The sequence below is a fragment of the Saimiri boliviensis genome, chromosome 16, assembly GCF_048565385.1.
Source record: "Saimiri boliviensis isolate mSaiBol1 chromosome 16, mSaiBol1.pri, whole genome shotgun sequence".
NCBI lineage: Eukaryota > Metazoa > Chordata > Mammalia > Primates > Cebidae > Saimiri > Saimiri boliviensis.
Genome location: NC_133464.1, coordinates 11,055,157 through 11,068,528, shown reverse-complemented (window position 1 = coordinate 11,068,528; position 13,372 = coordinate 11,055,157). Strand labels below are relative to the sequence as shown.

The following is a 13,372-nucleotide window of genomic DNA, read 5'->3' as shown; positions in this document are numbered from 1 at the left end:
TATGTATTTCTTGCCACTATTGAATCCAGGGCCATTTATTTACTGTCATTGAAGCATAATGGGGGAAATTTGTGCTTAGAAAAAGTTGCCTATCCTGAGACATTTCTTGGATCTCATTTCAGTATATACTGTTTATACATACATAGTTTAGTATAATTGGAAGTAAATCAATTGTTAATGATTTGTAGTTAATACATGCACTGATTTGAGAAATCCTGGTAGTGTTTTTTGTAGATATCATTTCATGGGAAGCATAGTTGCTTCAGCTTTTGAGCTTCAGCTATAGATTTTTGTTCAGATGACACTTCTGAAGAGTTTGCTTACTTGTGAAGAGTATCACAGAAAAGTGGTGTTAGTAAAAGTGTTCTTTTAGCAGTTCAGAAATAGTTACTACTTCCTGGCTATATTGTTTCAGGAGACAATTGTGAAATTAAATTATTAATGTGTGGTGTTAACCATGCTTGCTATTTATCGAGGGAGACTTTCCTGGGGGAAAGCAGTAACCTAAAGCTGTTGAGTTCATTATAACTCCATCACATTGCTTATGTAATCTTTTCTCAGTAGTGTAGCATTTCTTGTTTTTTGGTAGTTGGGAAGATAACTTTTACTTTACTTTGACTTTCATAGTTTATAAGAATGCATAGGCTGTGGGATTGTTGTGGTACCCTTTAATCAGACTCTAGACCATCAACTAAATTTACTATTTTAAGAATTGCTTTCATAACTAATGGATTTTGATGATCTAAACTTTTCAATAAGAAGTTGACTTGTACTCTTAGTAATAACGTATTTGAGTACTCTTTTTATTTAAGAAATGAAAGTGGCAATGTTGCTTTCTTTAAAAGCATGCCATCTTGATCACAGACCTGAGCCTTCCGAGTGCTGCACCACAGGTGGAACACAAACCGAAAGACAATTAGACAGAGGTGCTGTCTCCATCCTGTGTAGATTATGCATGTTTTCTTACAGAATGTCGTTCTAACTCCCAGGGGCAGTCTGCAGCAAAACGACAAGGAAAATTTAAAAAGGTACTGATTGTCAGTTCTTAAAAAAGATGTCTTAAAGCCTTATTTGCATAGTAAACTTTTTTCTGTCACTATTATAAGCCCTTTTTTAATAAGTCTCCCTTAGTTTCCTTCCTTTGCATTCTGCAGTGGAGTGCTCTTAGCCGTACTCAAAAGCATTGTTGACATACTGCTTTTCTAAAGGTTTTTTACCCCCCATAAATTCCTGCACCACTCGTTTTCTCTGTGTATACAAAATTTTTAATGCTATTCATTTTTTTGCTACAGATATAAAAAGTAACATTTGAAATTTTTCATATTTAAAATTTTATAGAGATGAATGTGATTATTTTTAGCCATATAAGCTAAAGCACTTAATTATTTTAAAAGCACTTTTCAGTTGGATGATTTGATTAATAAAATGTTCTACCTTTTTAAAGCGAACTTTATTTCCTGCTCTTGCATCCATTCTGTTGCTGAAAGAGCAGAAACAATAAAAAAGCAGTGGACATAGCAGGAACAGAAATAAGGACTGTTCACTGACAATTAAAGCTTACACTAAGACTACAAACAGATTTTAAGGCCATCACTACTGAGTGGTCTGACCAGCCTCCCTGCAGCATATTAAGCAATCTTTGATTTACCGCTGGGGCCAGATTTAACTCAGAAAAGAAAATTTCTACTATATATTTTAGGGCCGGGCACAGTGACTCAAGTCTATAATCCCAGCACTTTGGGAGGCTAAATTGGGCAGATCTCTTGAGCTCAGGGATTCGAGACCAGCCTGGGCAATGTGGTGAAACCCCATTTCTGCAAAAAATACAAAAATTAACCAAGTGTAATGGCACACGCTTATAGTCCCAGCTACTCTATGGGAGGCTGAAGCAGAATGGGAGGCGGAGGTTGCAGTGAGCCGAGATCACACCACTTCACTCCAGTCTGGACAACAGAGACCCACCCTGTCTCAAAACAAAACAAGCAAGCATATATATATATGGAAAGGACCACATATTTAATAAGCTTTCTGGTGAAGACCTGCTATGTCATTCATCATTTTTATAATTTCTTTTTAAATAAAAAGAATTACAGTGGGAAAATCAGTAATGTCCCAATGTATAAACAAAAGATAACTTTATATTTCTCAATTCATAGTGATATGGAACTGGAACTCACCGTTCTATAATAGCTTAAATTCCTTTAGTAAAATGTCTTCTGAAATGTCCGTATTATTATGTAATAGTAAACAATTTGTCCAAACAAAATACAAATACTAGGAATCATCTTTCTGGATAAAGACCTAAAGATTAGTATTTCTCAACCAGGTGTCTTGACCAATTTGGTAGCCACATAATGGGATAGAAACTGCTTTTTTAAAAAACTAGAAAATGTCAGTTCATCCGACTCATAAAACTGTAATTTCATGTTATGTATTAATGATTAGTGTATGTCTTTGGGACATTGTGAAAATCGTTTGCAAGTCACTACTTTAGAGAACAAGGAAAAGGTATTCTAGGAATCTGTTAAAAATAGAAGGCCCTATGACAAAGGCCATAGCCAATTATTTTTCTTCTTTTGGTTGACCTTTTGCAAGTTTTGATGGATTTTGTTTTAATTAGGTTGTATAGTTAGAAAAATATAAATAGAAAGGCATTTACTTGATGATTAGTAAAGCTTCATTTGAAGAAGTTGGCAGCTAGAGTTATCTCTGCTTGTTTCTATCATCAATGCGAGTACAAAATAAAACCCTTATTTTAGAAATAATTAGTGTTAGAGTTTTATGGTCACATTACGAAGAAAAAAATACATGTATAATTTGCAGTTGATGAAGATAAATAGCATTTTGTATACAATTCGTAATATGTTCTCTGGGTTTCAGTGACTTAATTTAAAAAGGTATGACACCCTTTTTTAAATTCCTTGTAAAATACAATAATATAGTTACTTTTTTTTTTTTTTTTTTTTTTTGAAACAGAGTCTCACTCTACACTCTAGGGTATAGTACAGTGGCATGATCATAGCTCACTGTTGCCTCCAGCTCCTGGGCTCAAGCGATCCTCCCACCTCAGTCTCTCTAGAGTAGCTGGGACTACAGGCATATGCCCCTATGCCTGGCTAATTTTTACTCTTTATAGAGAGAGGTCTCACTGTGTTGCCCAAGGTGGTCTAAAACTCCTGGCCTCAGGCAATCCTCCTGCCTCAGCCTCCCAAACTGCTGGGATTACAGGCATAAGCCACTGCACCCAGCCTGAATATTGTCACCTTTAACACTTGTCTCTTTTTTGCTTTTAATGATAGTTTAAAAGGATGTCTTTTTCCTGCTTCTTATAGGTCTTTGTTAGAATTAATTGTAAATCCTAAGTTAATTTTAATAGACTGCTCATTTTTAAATTAAATTCTCTTTTCCCTTGTCTATACTAAAACAATAGCAAATGCCTCTGAGTCTGAGGAGGAAGTGCCTCACAATAACACATAGGCTGCCTGCCTACGAGCAGCGTACCTTAGTCCGGGATACGGCGAGGAGGTGTGGGAAGCCCAGGGAGAAAAACTGGAGACCGCTCATTCGAGCACACTGGGTGGCAAAGAAGCTAGACGCCAAGGATAATGGAGCTATATTAACAGAAAGTCAATATTGGAGGCCACTTAGCCCTTTACTTCCTAGATGAGTCGTCTTTGCTGTACGGAGGACACACACTGACGCAGTGTGTTTCCGTTTAAGAACTTGGTGGTAGGTCAGGTCAGATGTTGCCCTTACCTTGGCTTTGCTCAGGGCAGTGGCCACCCAGAGAGTGAGCCTCAAGAAGGAAAGGAGAAGGACAGGCAGCCGGGTCCTGAAAGAGCTAGCCCAAATAGTAGACTTGTTTCCTTTTCCCCGTCTCATGCTTCACATAAGGCCTTTGCTTACAGGTTCTGGCTCCTTGACCTTAGAGGGAGAATGACAGCCAATGGCTTCAGGTGGATTTATGTGGTGATTTGACAGCAGAGTGGTTTTCTGTGCTGTAAATGAGTCAGTATGGGGATAGGAGTTATTATTTTATATTGGAATACTATTAGAACTACAACCGTAGTTCCTGTTGTTTACTGCTATATCATTTTATACCCCCAACATTAGTTTAATTGTGAAAAGTGTTAAAATGGGAATATTTGTGTAGTATATACACCTAAAAAATCCAATTTGGGGGGGGAGGTGTGGACTTGCAGTACTTTTTTTTTACTCAACCTATGTAAAGCTTTTTCAGTGAATGTCTTTTTGGTAACATTTATTTCAATTTTACGAACTTTGTTAATTAAAATGAATATGGTATTTTAATTTAGCAGCATTTTAAATACAAATCCGAAGATAAAATTTGAGGACCAGACTTAATAAATAAATGATTTAATTAAGGACACCCAGTTATTGTTTCAAAAACAAATCGAGCAGGTATAGCATGTGATTTCCTTTCCCAAATAATGCTTTACTTTTCACAAGTCAAGACTTACCTGCGAATAAAATAGATGCAGTTACTCTCCGTTTCTCTGCTGCTGTCTTCAAAGCAAAACTTGTCAGAAGAACCACAGGCATGCTGACTTCCGTTCTCTCTCTCTTCATCTCTGTCTTCTCCAGCCTGTGCTGCTCCCCTGTCCCCTGACACTGTTCTTGTCCAGGGCATCAGCGGGCTGTGCTGCCAGGTTTTCACTTACTTACTTTTACGTCATCTGCTGCCTCTCAGCTAAGTGGGCAGTTGATCATTTTCTCTTTTTTCATGGTGGTTTTTCCTCAAGGCTTCCATGATCCTAGATGCGTTTTGCTTTCTCTCTCTCACTCACAGAGCTTCTTTTTCCATCTCACATCCCCAACTGACCTCATTCATCCACAAATTTTTCAACATTGTCAGCAAACCCATTGGTTTGACCTTTAAAGAAGACCTCAAATCTATTCATTTTCTCCCATTTCTGTGACCTGTTTTTTAGTCCAATGCAGTGTAGGGTTTCCTATAATTGTTCTCCAGAAAGAATATAAACCAAAATTTTAATCCATACAGAATCTAGAGTCATTACAAAAAAAGCAGAAGTCTTTTATGTCACAATCTTTCATAAAACTCTTCTGGTATGCTTCTTAGTGCACATAGAATATAGAGAGAGAGGAAAAGATAATTTTTTCTTTTCTTTTTTAAACTGTATTCTATCAAGCCAGGCCTAAGTTGGCTGCTGCCCGCCTTCTCGGAAGATACAGCCGTGCTTGCTTTATACCAAGCTCAGGTCTTTGCACTTGCTCATCTGGTTCGTTTAGGGCTGTTAGCATCAGATATTACCTCTTTAGAGTGACTTTCTGTAACCACCTTGTGTACATCAGCTCCCCCTCATTACCTGACAGTCACTCTATCCTTTTATTCTGTTTTGTTTTCTTTCTATCAATTGTCAGCCTCTGGTCTGTTCTTTACCTATTCGAGCATTACCTGGCACATCACAGGGACTCAGTAAGTCCTGTTGGTTGAATGAAGGTATAAATGTCCCCTTAAATTTACTTAGAAAGAGGATCTTTCCTTAGTTTGAACTTTATTCCTTCCCTTCTCAGATTTAAAATGTGAAAGGTCAGTGTACTTTTGTCATCAGTCTGCCAAGTAAAGCCAAGAATGCCAAATATACTCAAATGGGGAAAAGATGTGTCCTTATCTCTTCTATTTTAAAGGTGGTATTTGAAGTACCAGTACTCAGCATCAGTTTGTGAGAAACTTACTGTGATCAGAGATTAGAATTTTTGATGTATTGTGACCCTTAGAACCTAGAATACAGTGTAGTACAACTCAGGTGCAGCTCATGTTACATGAGATGTAGCTATTGAAGATGATTTTGATGTATGTAAAATTAAGCATATTAATCTAAAAATCTCTCTCCTCATTTGTAGGATGTAATCCCTGTTCATTACTACCTAATACCTCCACCAACAAAGACTAAGAATGGCAACAAAGATAAAGAAAAAGATTTAGAAAAAGAGAAAGATTTAAAAGAAGAGTTTACTGAAGCATTACGAGATCTTAAAATTCAGTGGATGACAAAGTAGGTTTTTAAGTATATTTTAATTCTTTAAATGTTTAGTTCTATTTTCCCAACTGTAACAATATTGTGTACATATATATAGATTATACTTAAAAATGTTAACAGTAGGATAACAGGTAGAATTATAGATGCTTTTAAATTTTTCTCTATTTATATAAATGTGTAATTTATATAAATTATAAATTTATAATTTTGTGATTAAATGTTTTAATTTTTATTTTAATCGCTCTAATTTGTTCTTGGAAGATAATTGTATTGGAAAGTATAAAAAAAAAATCACTTGGCTCCACAGTCCAAAAATAGTCATTGTCCTCATATTATTTTTTTCCTCTGTGTTTGTTGTACATGTAGTAGTGTGAATAAAATTAGTTTCCATTTTTCAGTTTCTTTTTTATTATTTAACAGCCCTATAAAATCTATTTTTCATGTCTATGTTTATATGGTTCTATGGATGCAATATAATCTATTTAAACATTTTATTTTGTATATATATTTTTATAGGTTTTCTTCATGATGCTGTGATAAACCTTTTTTACATAAAGGTGATTTATTAAAATTTCCATTATATTGCATCTTAAAAGTAAAAATCATCTTGCTGTGTTCTACCAAATTGCTTTCTGGGATGAGTATAATAATTTACACTTCATCTAGCCATCTGTGTGTGCTACTACACAATGCAAAAACCGACCATTATTGCTGTCTTCAATTACATCTCTAGCTATTATTAAAGGAGAGTTTTTTAGATGTTATCATTCATTATTAGTATAGCTTCTGGCAATCGAGCATATTCTTCACCTTTTTTTCTATTCAGACATTAGATGTTTCTTATTAATTAAAACTTTTTATATAAAAGATACTAATGCTTTTCTCTACTTGCCACAGATTTTACTCTACCTTACTCTGAATTTGGGCTTACTTTTTACTTGAAGTTTATTCTATATAGTCAAGTCAGTGCTTTTTCCATCAGTTTTGCAATATTGACTGCTGATATTCTGTGGGAGTCCTCTTTAGCTGATTATGTATGCATCTTTGCAGTTATATGGTTTTAGACGAAATAGAAGTCATCATGATGTGAAAATATTTCCCAAAGATTGAACCATTGTAATGTCAGTTTACATGCAAATATACTTTTCGCACTTAAAACTAAGTGGTATCTCCACTAGAAGTCAAAGTCTTCAGGTCTGTCTCTGCCTGATTTTAGGGTGTCATAAACAGTTGACAGTATAATATAAATTCTTCAAAAGTGAAACTGCAGCAATTGTCTTCTGGCATGACAGCCTGAAGAGACTCATGATGCTAGTCCCCAGTAAAACTAGTGAAAATAATTTTTTAAAAATAAAAACAACTTTTAAAAGCTTCTGGAAATGGTCCAAAGGACTTACAGCAAATGAAAAAAAGATTTATTCAAAAATGTCTGCAAAAATTGGGTAAGAAAAGCAAGAGTCTGTGATATTTGAAACAAGACCACTGCCTCCCTTTTCCCTCCCAGTTTAGTGAGCCAAAAACTTCAGATCTTGCCTTCACAAGCTCCAGCTCATGGGGGAGGGAAGGCTTTCCTCCTGGGAGAAGCAGAACATCATCATTTCTCATCCTGCCCCACTGCCAGTTGTGGAGGCTCACTTCCAGCTGAGTGCTGTCAAGAGGTGGGGACTCCCTTCTGCTAAATCCTTACTTGTAAAATACTGTTGGGAACACTGGGGCCCCAATGCCCAGGAGCCTGTGGTTTCACATCACACGAGGCGAGCTGAGAAGACCACAGGAAAGTGCTATGCTCCTAAAGTGTGGGTGTCACTCAAAGTAAAACATGCCATTCTTCCACCCTCTGTTCCAGAGCTTGGGCTTAGCGATTTTTGCCAGTGGGGCCTAAGGAGTTGATAAAACTGATGGCTCCTAATTTCTTCCTGAAGGAATTGACTTCTTTTGCAACAGAAGTTGTAGAAGTTCATGTGCCTAAGGCCTCTCTCAAAAACAGTGGGGAAAAAAGGAATGAAAAACATGAACAGAGCCTCAGAGAAATGTGGGACAATATTAATGTACCAAAATCCATGGAGCCAGGAGTATCAGGAGAGCAGAGAGAAAGCAACAATATATTTAGTGAAATAATGGCTGGAAATACCCTGTATTTATTGAAAGACATTAACCTACATATCCAGGGAACCCTGTGAATGCCAAGTAAAATAAATGCAAAGAAATCCACAAATAGACATAGCATGTTAAAAATACTGAGGTCAAAGATAAGGAGAAGATCTTGAAAGGAGCAAGACAAAAACTCCTTATCACTTACAAGGAAGCACTAGAAAGGTTAACAACTGACTTCTGAGCAGAAACAGTATATGTCAGAAAGCAGTGGGGTAATATATTCACAGTGCTCAAAAATCTTAACCCATAATCCTATATCCAGCAAAACTATCCTTTAAAAATGAAAATGAAATAAAACATTCCCAGATAAACAAAAACAATTTGTTGCTAGCCAACCCACCTTATAAGAAATACTAAAAGAAGTTCTTAAACTTTTGAATCCACATTGGTGAAAATGGGGAAAGAAACACTGGTAAAGTTAATTACTATGGAATTATAAAAGACAGCATAAAGTTCTCATTTTTTTCTGTTAACTAATTTAAAAACAGTTCTATAAATACTGTGTCTATTTTAGGCCTATATAATATTTAAATGTAATATTCTGTAATACGTATTTGCTAAAAGCACAAAGGAGCAAAACTGTATTGGGCTAAAGAAATGACTGCAAATAGTAAAGTACTTGTTATAATAGTTAAATGATGTATAACAGTAATAAATACTAGAATGATAATATGACAAAAGGGAGAAGAATAGAGCTATAAAGGCATAACATTTCTGTATCTCACTGAAATTAAGCTAGGAAAAATCTGAACCTGATTGATGTATAAAGTAAGCCTTAGAGCAACCACTAAACAAACTGAAGTTGAAAAAACATTAAATAAATTTAAGCACTCATTTAAAAATATTCACTTAAAATAAAAGAAAGCAGTAAAGGAGGAATAGAGGTACAAAAAAGACAGGATACATCAAAAATAAAATGTCAAAAGGAAAATGTAAGTCAAAAATATATCAATAATTTAAAGTTAACAGGAAATTAAGAGAATTCCATTTATGATAATAGTGAAAAAAATTGTAGGAATATGTTTAACAAAAGAGATGTAAAACTTAATACATTAAAACTACAAAACATTGTTGAAAGAAGTTAAAAAGACCTGAGTGAATAGAAAAGGTATTCCACGTCCGTGGACTAGAAGACCTAATTTCATTACAGTATTCTTCATATTGATCAAACAATTGAATTGAATCCCCATCAGAATCCTTGAAGATTTCTTGTAGAAATTAACAAGCTGATTCTAAAAGTTATATATAATTGCATGAGACTCAGAATAGCCAGTCTTGAAAATGAAGAACAAAGTTGGGCTCACACTTCCTGATTCCAAAACTTAAATACAAAACAACAGTAAACAAGGCAGTGTTATACTGGCACAAGGATAAGACATATATAGATCAATGGAATAGAATTAAGAGTCCAGAAATAAAACCATGTGTCTATGGTAGCTAATTTTCGTTTTTGGCAAGAGTGCTGATGCAAATACCATTTAATGAGGAAAGGATAGTATTTTCAGGAAAAGGTGCTAGGACTGGATAGCCATATGGAAAAAGAATGAGGTTGGACCCTTGCCTCACCTCATATATACAAGTTAACTCAAAATGTATCAAAGAGCTAAATCTATAAAACTCCTTAATGAGGTTACAGTGGTAAACTTTCATGACCTTTCATTGGGCAAATGATTTTTAAAGATACCAAAAGCACAAGTAGCAAAAGAAGAAAATAGATAATTTGGATTTCATCAAGGTTAAAAACTTTTGTGCTTCAAAGCATAGCATCAAGAAAGTGAAAAGAACAGCCTATTTGCAAAGTACATATTTTTAAGGAGCTTGTATGCAGAATATATAAAGAACTCTTAACTTACATATATTTTTTTCAGACAGGGTCTCTCACTCTACCACCCAGGCTGGACTCCAGCAGCATGATCATAGCTCACTGTAGCCTCAAAACCCTGGGCTCAAGGGATTCTCCCACTTCAGCTTCCCAAGTAGCTAGGACTACAAGTACATGCCACCGTGCCCAGCTAATTTTTTAAGAGCTAGAATCTCACTATGTTGTGCAGGCTAGTCTAGAACTCCTGGCCTCAAGTAATCCTCCTACTTCAGCTTCCCATAGTGTTGGGATTACAGGCATGAGCCACCACCACACCCAGTCCCCAGAATTTATAAATAATTCCTACAGTTTCATAATACAAAGGCAAATGAACCGATTTTTTAAATGGGTGAAGAATCTGAATAGATATTTCTATAAAGATATACAAACAACCAGTAAGTACATGAAAAAAATGCTCAAAATCATTAGTCTTCAGGGAAATGTACATCAAATGAAATATAACTTGACGCTTACTAGGATGGCTAGAATCACAAAGTCAAATGATGAGTTTTGGCAAGTATGTGTACAAAGCAGAATCCTCAGACATTGATGGTAAGAATACAAAAATGATACAGACTTTTTGGAAAACAATCTGACTGCTCTTCAAATGATTAAGCTTAGTTTCTGTTATCACCCAGCAGTTCCACTCCCAGGTATATGCCCAAGAAAATTAAAAACCTGTATTCACACAAAAACATGTCATGACAGTTTATAGCAGCATTATTCATAATGTCCAAAAGGTGGAATGTCCATCAACTGATGATTGGACAAACAAAATGTGGTGTATCCATACAGGGGACTCCTCCTCAGCCATAAATAGGATTAATGCTCCAGCATGAATGAACCTTGAAAATAGTATGCTGAGTGGAAGTAGCCAGTCACAAAAAGAACATGTATTATATGATTATATTAAATGTCCAGAATGAGGAAATCTATAGAGACAGAATGTAGATTAGTGGTTGCTTAGTGCTGGGGAGGCTGGGGAGATCCGAGTGCTAAAGGGTATGGGGTTTCTTTTTGTGTTGATGAAAATGTTTTAATGTTGACTTTCGATAGTTGCATATATCTATTACTATGCTAAAAACCATGAAATTTACACTTAAAGTGGGTAAATTGTAGGTATGTGGAATATGTGTTTTTAAAAGGTGAAATTGCAGATTCCTGTAAAACATGAAAATTTTTTTTAAAATGATGCAAATGAAGTTAAAGAACTAAACAAATTATTCAAAAGCCATAACAAATGTGGTTAGACTATTCAGAAACTTGAAGGAGAAAAAATTGAAAAGGTCGTTTACCCATTAGATGTTTTGGAAGAAAAGAGCAAAAAAATTATTAGTATTCTCTAGCAGAACTTAAACCCTTAGAATATTTTTTTTTTTTGAAAAAAAAATCTTCTTTATAATTAAGGTGCAGTAGTTTAATATGTAAAATGAAATTGTTGGTTTTGCCCTTGTGTAATTTTTAGAGAGGGAAAAGAGAAAAACAGGACTTAATTTTTTTTATTGTCCTAAGAATTAGTATAAATTTTGTTGTCTATAAGTTAAATTTATTTTCACAGAAAGTTATAGTATCAAAATCCCAGTCAGCTGTATTTTTATACCACTGTGAGGTTTAGTTAATGTATTAAGTGACTTTAAGTTACCCATCTCTGGTGCTACTTTTTTTTTTCCTTTTTCTTTTCTTTTCTTAATTTTTTTTATTGTATTTTATGTTTTGGGGTACATGTGAAGAACATGCAAGATTGTTGCATAGGTACACACATGGCAGTGTGATTTGCTGCCTTCCTCCCCTTCCCCTATATCTGACATTTCTCCCCATGCTATCTCTCCCCACCTCCTCACCACCCTGTCCCTCCCCCATTTCTCCCCAACAGACCACAGTGTGTAGTGCTCCCCTCCCTGTGTCCATGTGTTCTCATTGTTCAATACCCGCCTATGAGTGAGAATATGCGGTGTTTGATTTTCTGTTCTTGTGTCAGTTTGCTGAGAATGATGGTTTCCAGGTTCATCCATGTCCCTACAAAGGACACAAACTCATCGTTTTTGATGGCTGCATAATATTCCATGCTGTATATGTGCCACATTTTCCCTGTCCAGTCTATCATCGATGGGCATTTGGGTTGGTTCCAGATCTTTGTTATTGTAAACAGTGCTGCAATGAACATTCATTTCCATGTGTCCTTACAGTAGAATATTTATAATCCTTTGGATATATACCCAGTAATGGGATTGCTGGGTCAAATGGAATTTCTATTTCTAGGTCCTTAAGGAATCGCCACACTGTCTTCCACAATGGTTGAACCACTTTACACTCACACCAACAGTGTAAAAGTGTTCCTATTTCTCCACATCCTCTCCAGCATCTGTTGTCTCCAGATTTTTTAATGATCGCCATTCAAACTGGCGTGAGATGGTATCTCAATGTAGTTTTGATTTGCATTTCTCTAATGACCAGTGATGATGAGCATTTTTTCATATGTTTGTTGGCCTCCTGTATATCTTCTTTTGTAAAGTGTCTGTTCATATCCTTTGCCCACTTTTGAATGGGCTTGTTTGTTTTTTTCTTGTAGATCTGTTTTAGTTCTTTGTAAATTCTGGATATCAGCCCCTTATCAGATGGGTAGACTGCAAAGATTTTTTCCCATTCTGTTGGTTACCGATTCACTCTACTGACTGTTTCTTTTGCCGTGCAGAAGCTGTGGAGTTTGATCAGGTCTCATTTGTCTATTTTGGCTTTTGTTGCCAATGCTTTTGGTGTTTTGGTCGTGAAGTCCTTGCCTACACCTATGTCCGGAATGGTTTTGCCTAGATTTTCTTCTAGGGTATTTATGGTGTTAGGTCTTATGTTTAAGTCTTTAATCCATCTGGAGTTAATTTTAGTGTAAGGTGTCAGGAAGGGGTCCAGTTTCTGTTTTCTGCACATGGCTAGCCAGTTTTCCCAACGCCATTTATTAAACGGGGAATCCTTTCCCCATTGCTTGTTTTTGTCAGGTTTGTCAAAAATCAGATGGTTGTAGATATGTTGTGTTTCCTCTGAGGCCTCTGTTCTGTTCCATTGGTCTAGATCTCTGTTTTGGTACCAGTACCATGCTGTTTTGATTACTGTAGCCTTATAGTATAGTTTGAAGTCTGGTAGTGTGATGCCTCCTGCTTTGTTCTTTTTGCTTAGAATTGACTTGGCTATTCGGGCTCTCTTTTGGTTCCATATGAAGTTTAAGGTGTTTTTTTCCAGTTCTGTGAAGAAGGTCATTGGTAGCTTGATGGGAATAGCATTGAATCTGTAAATTACTTTGGGCAGTATGGCCATTTTCAAGATATTGATTCTTCCTAGCCAT

General features: G+C 35.8%; 1 protein-coding gene across 4 annotated transcripts in view; it reads left to right on the top strand.

The window, feature by feature from the left end:
• TPP2 (tripeptidyl peptidase 2) overlaps window positions 1–13,372 on the top strand; it is an 82,424-nt gene that overhangs the window by 52,494 nt on the left and 16,558 nt on the right. For 2 of the 4 annotated variants that reach the window (XM_010338820.2, XM_074387465.1), the window contains exons 24-25: window positions 990–1,028; window positions 5,887–6,038. In XM_010338820.2, the coding sequence (XP_010337122.2) occupies window positions 990–1,028; window positions 5,887–6,038 (191 nt within the window). The remainder of the gene's footprint in view (window positions 1–989; window positions 1,029–5,886; window positions 6,039–13,372) is intronic. The other 2 variants (XR_005580549.2, XM_003928231.4) reach the window with 1 other exon arrangement.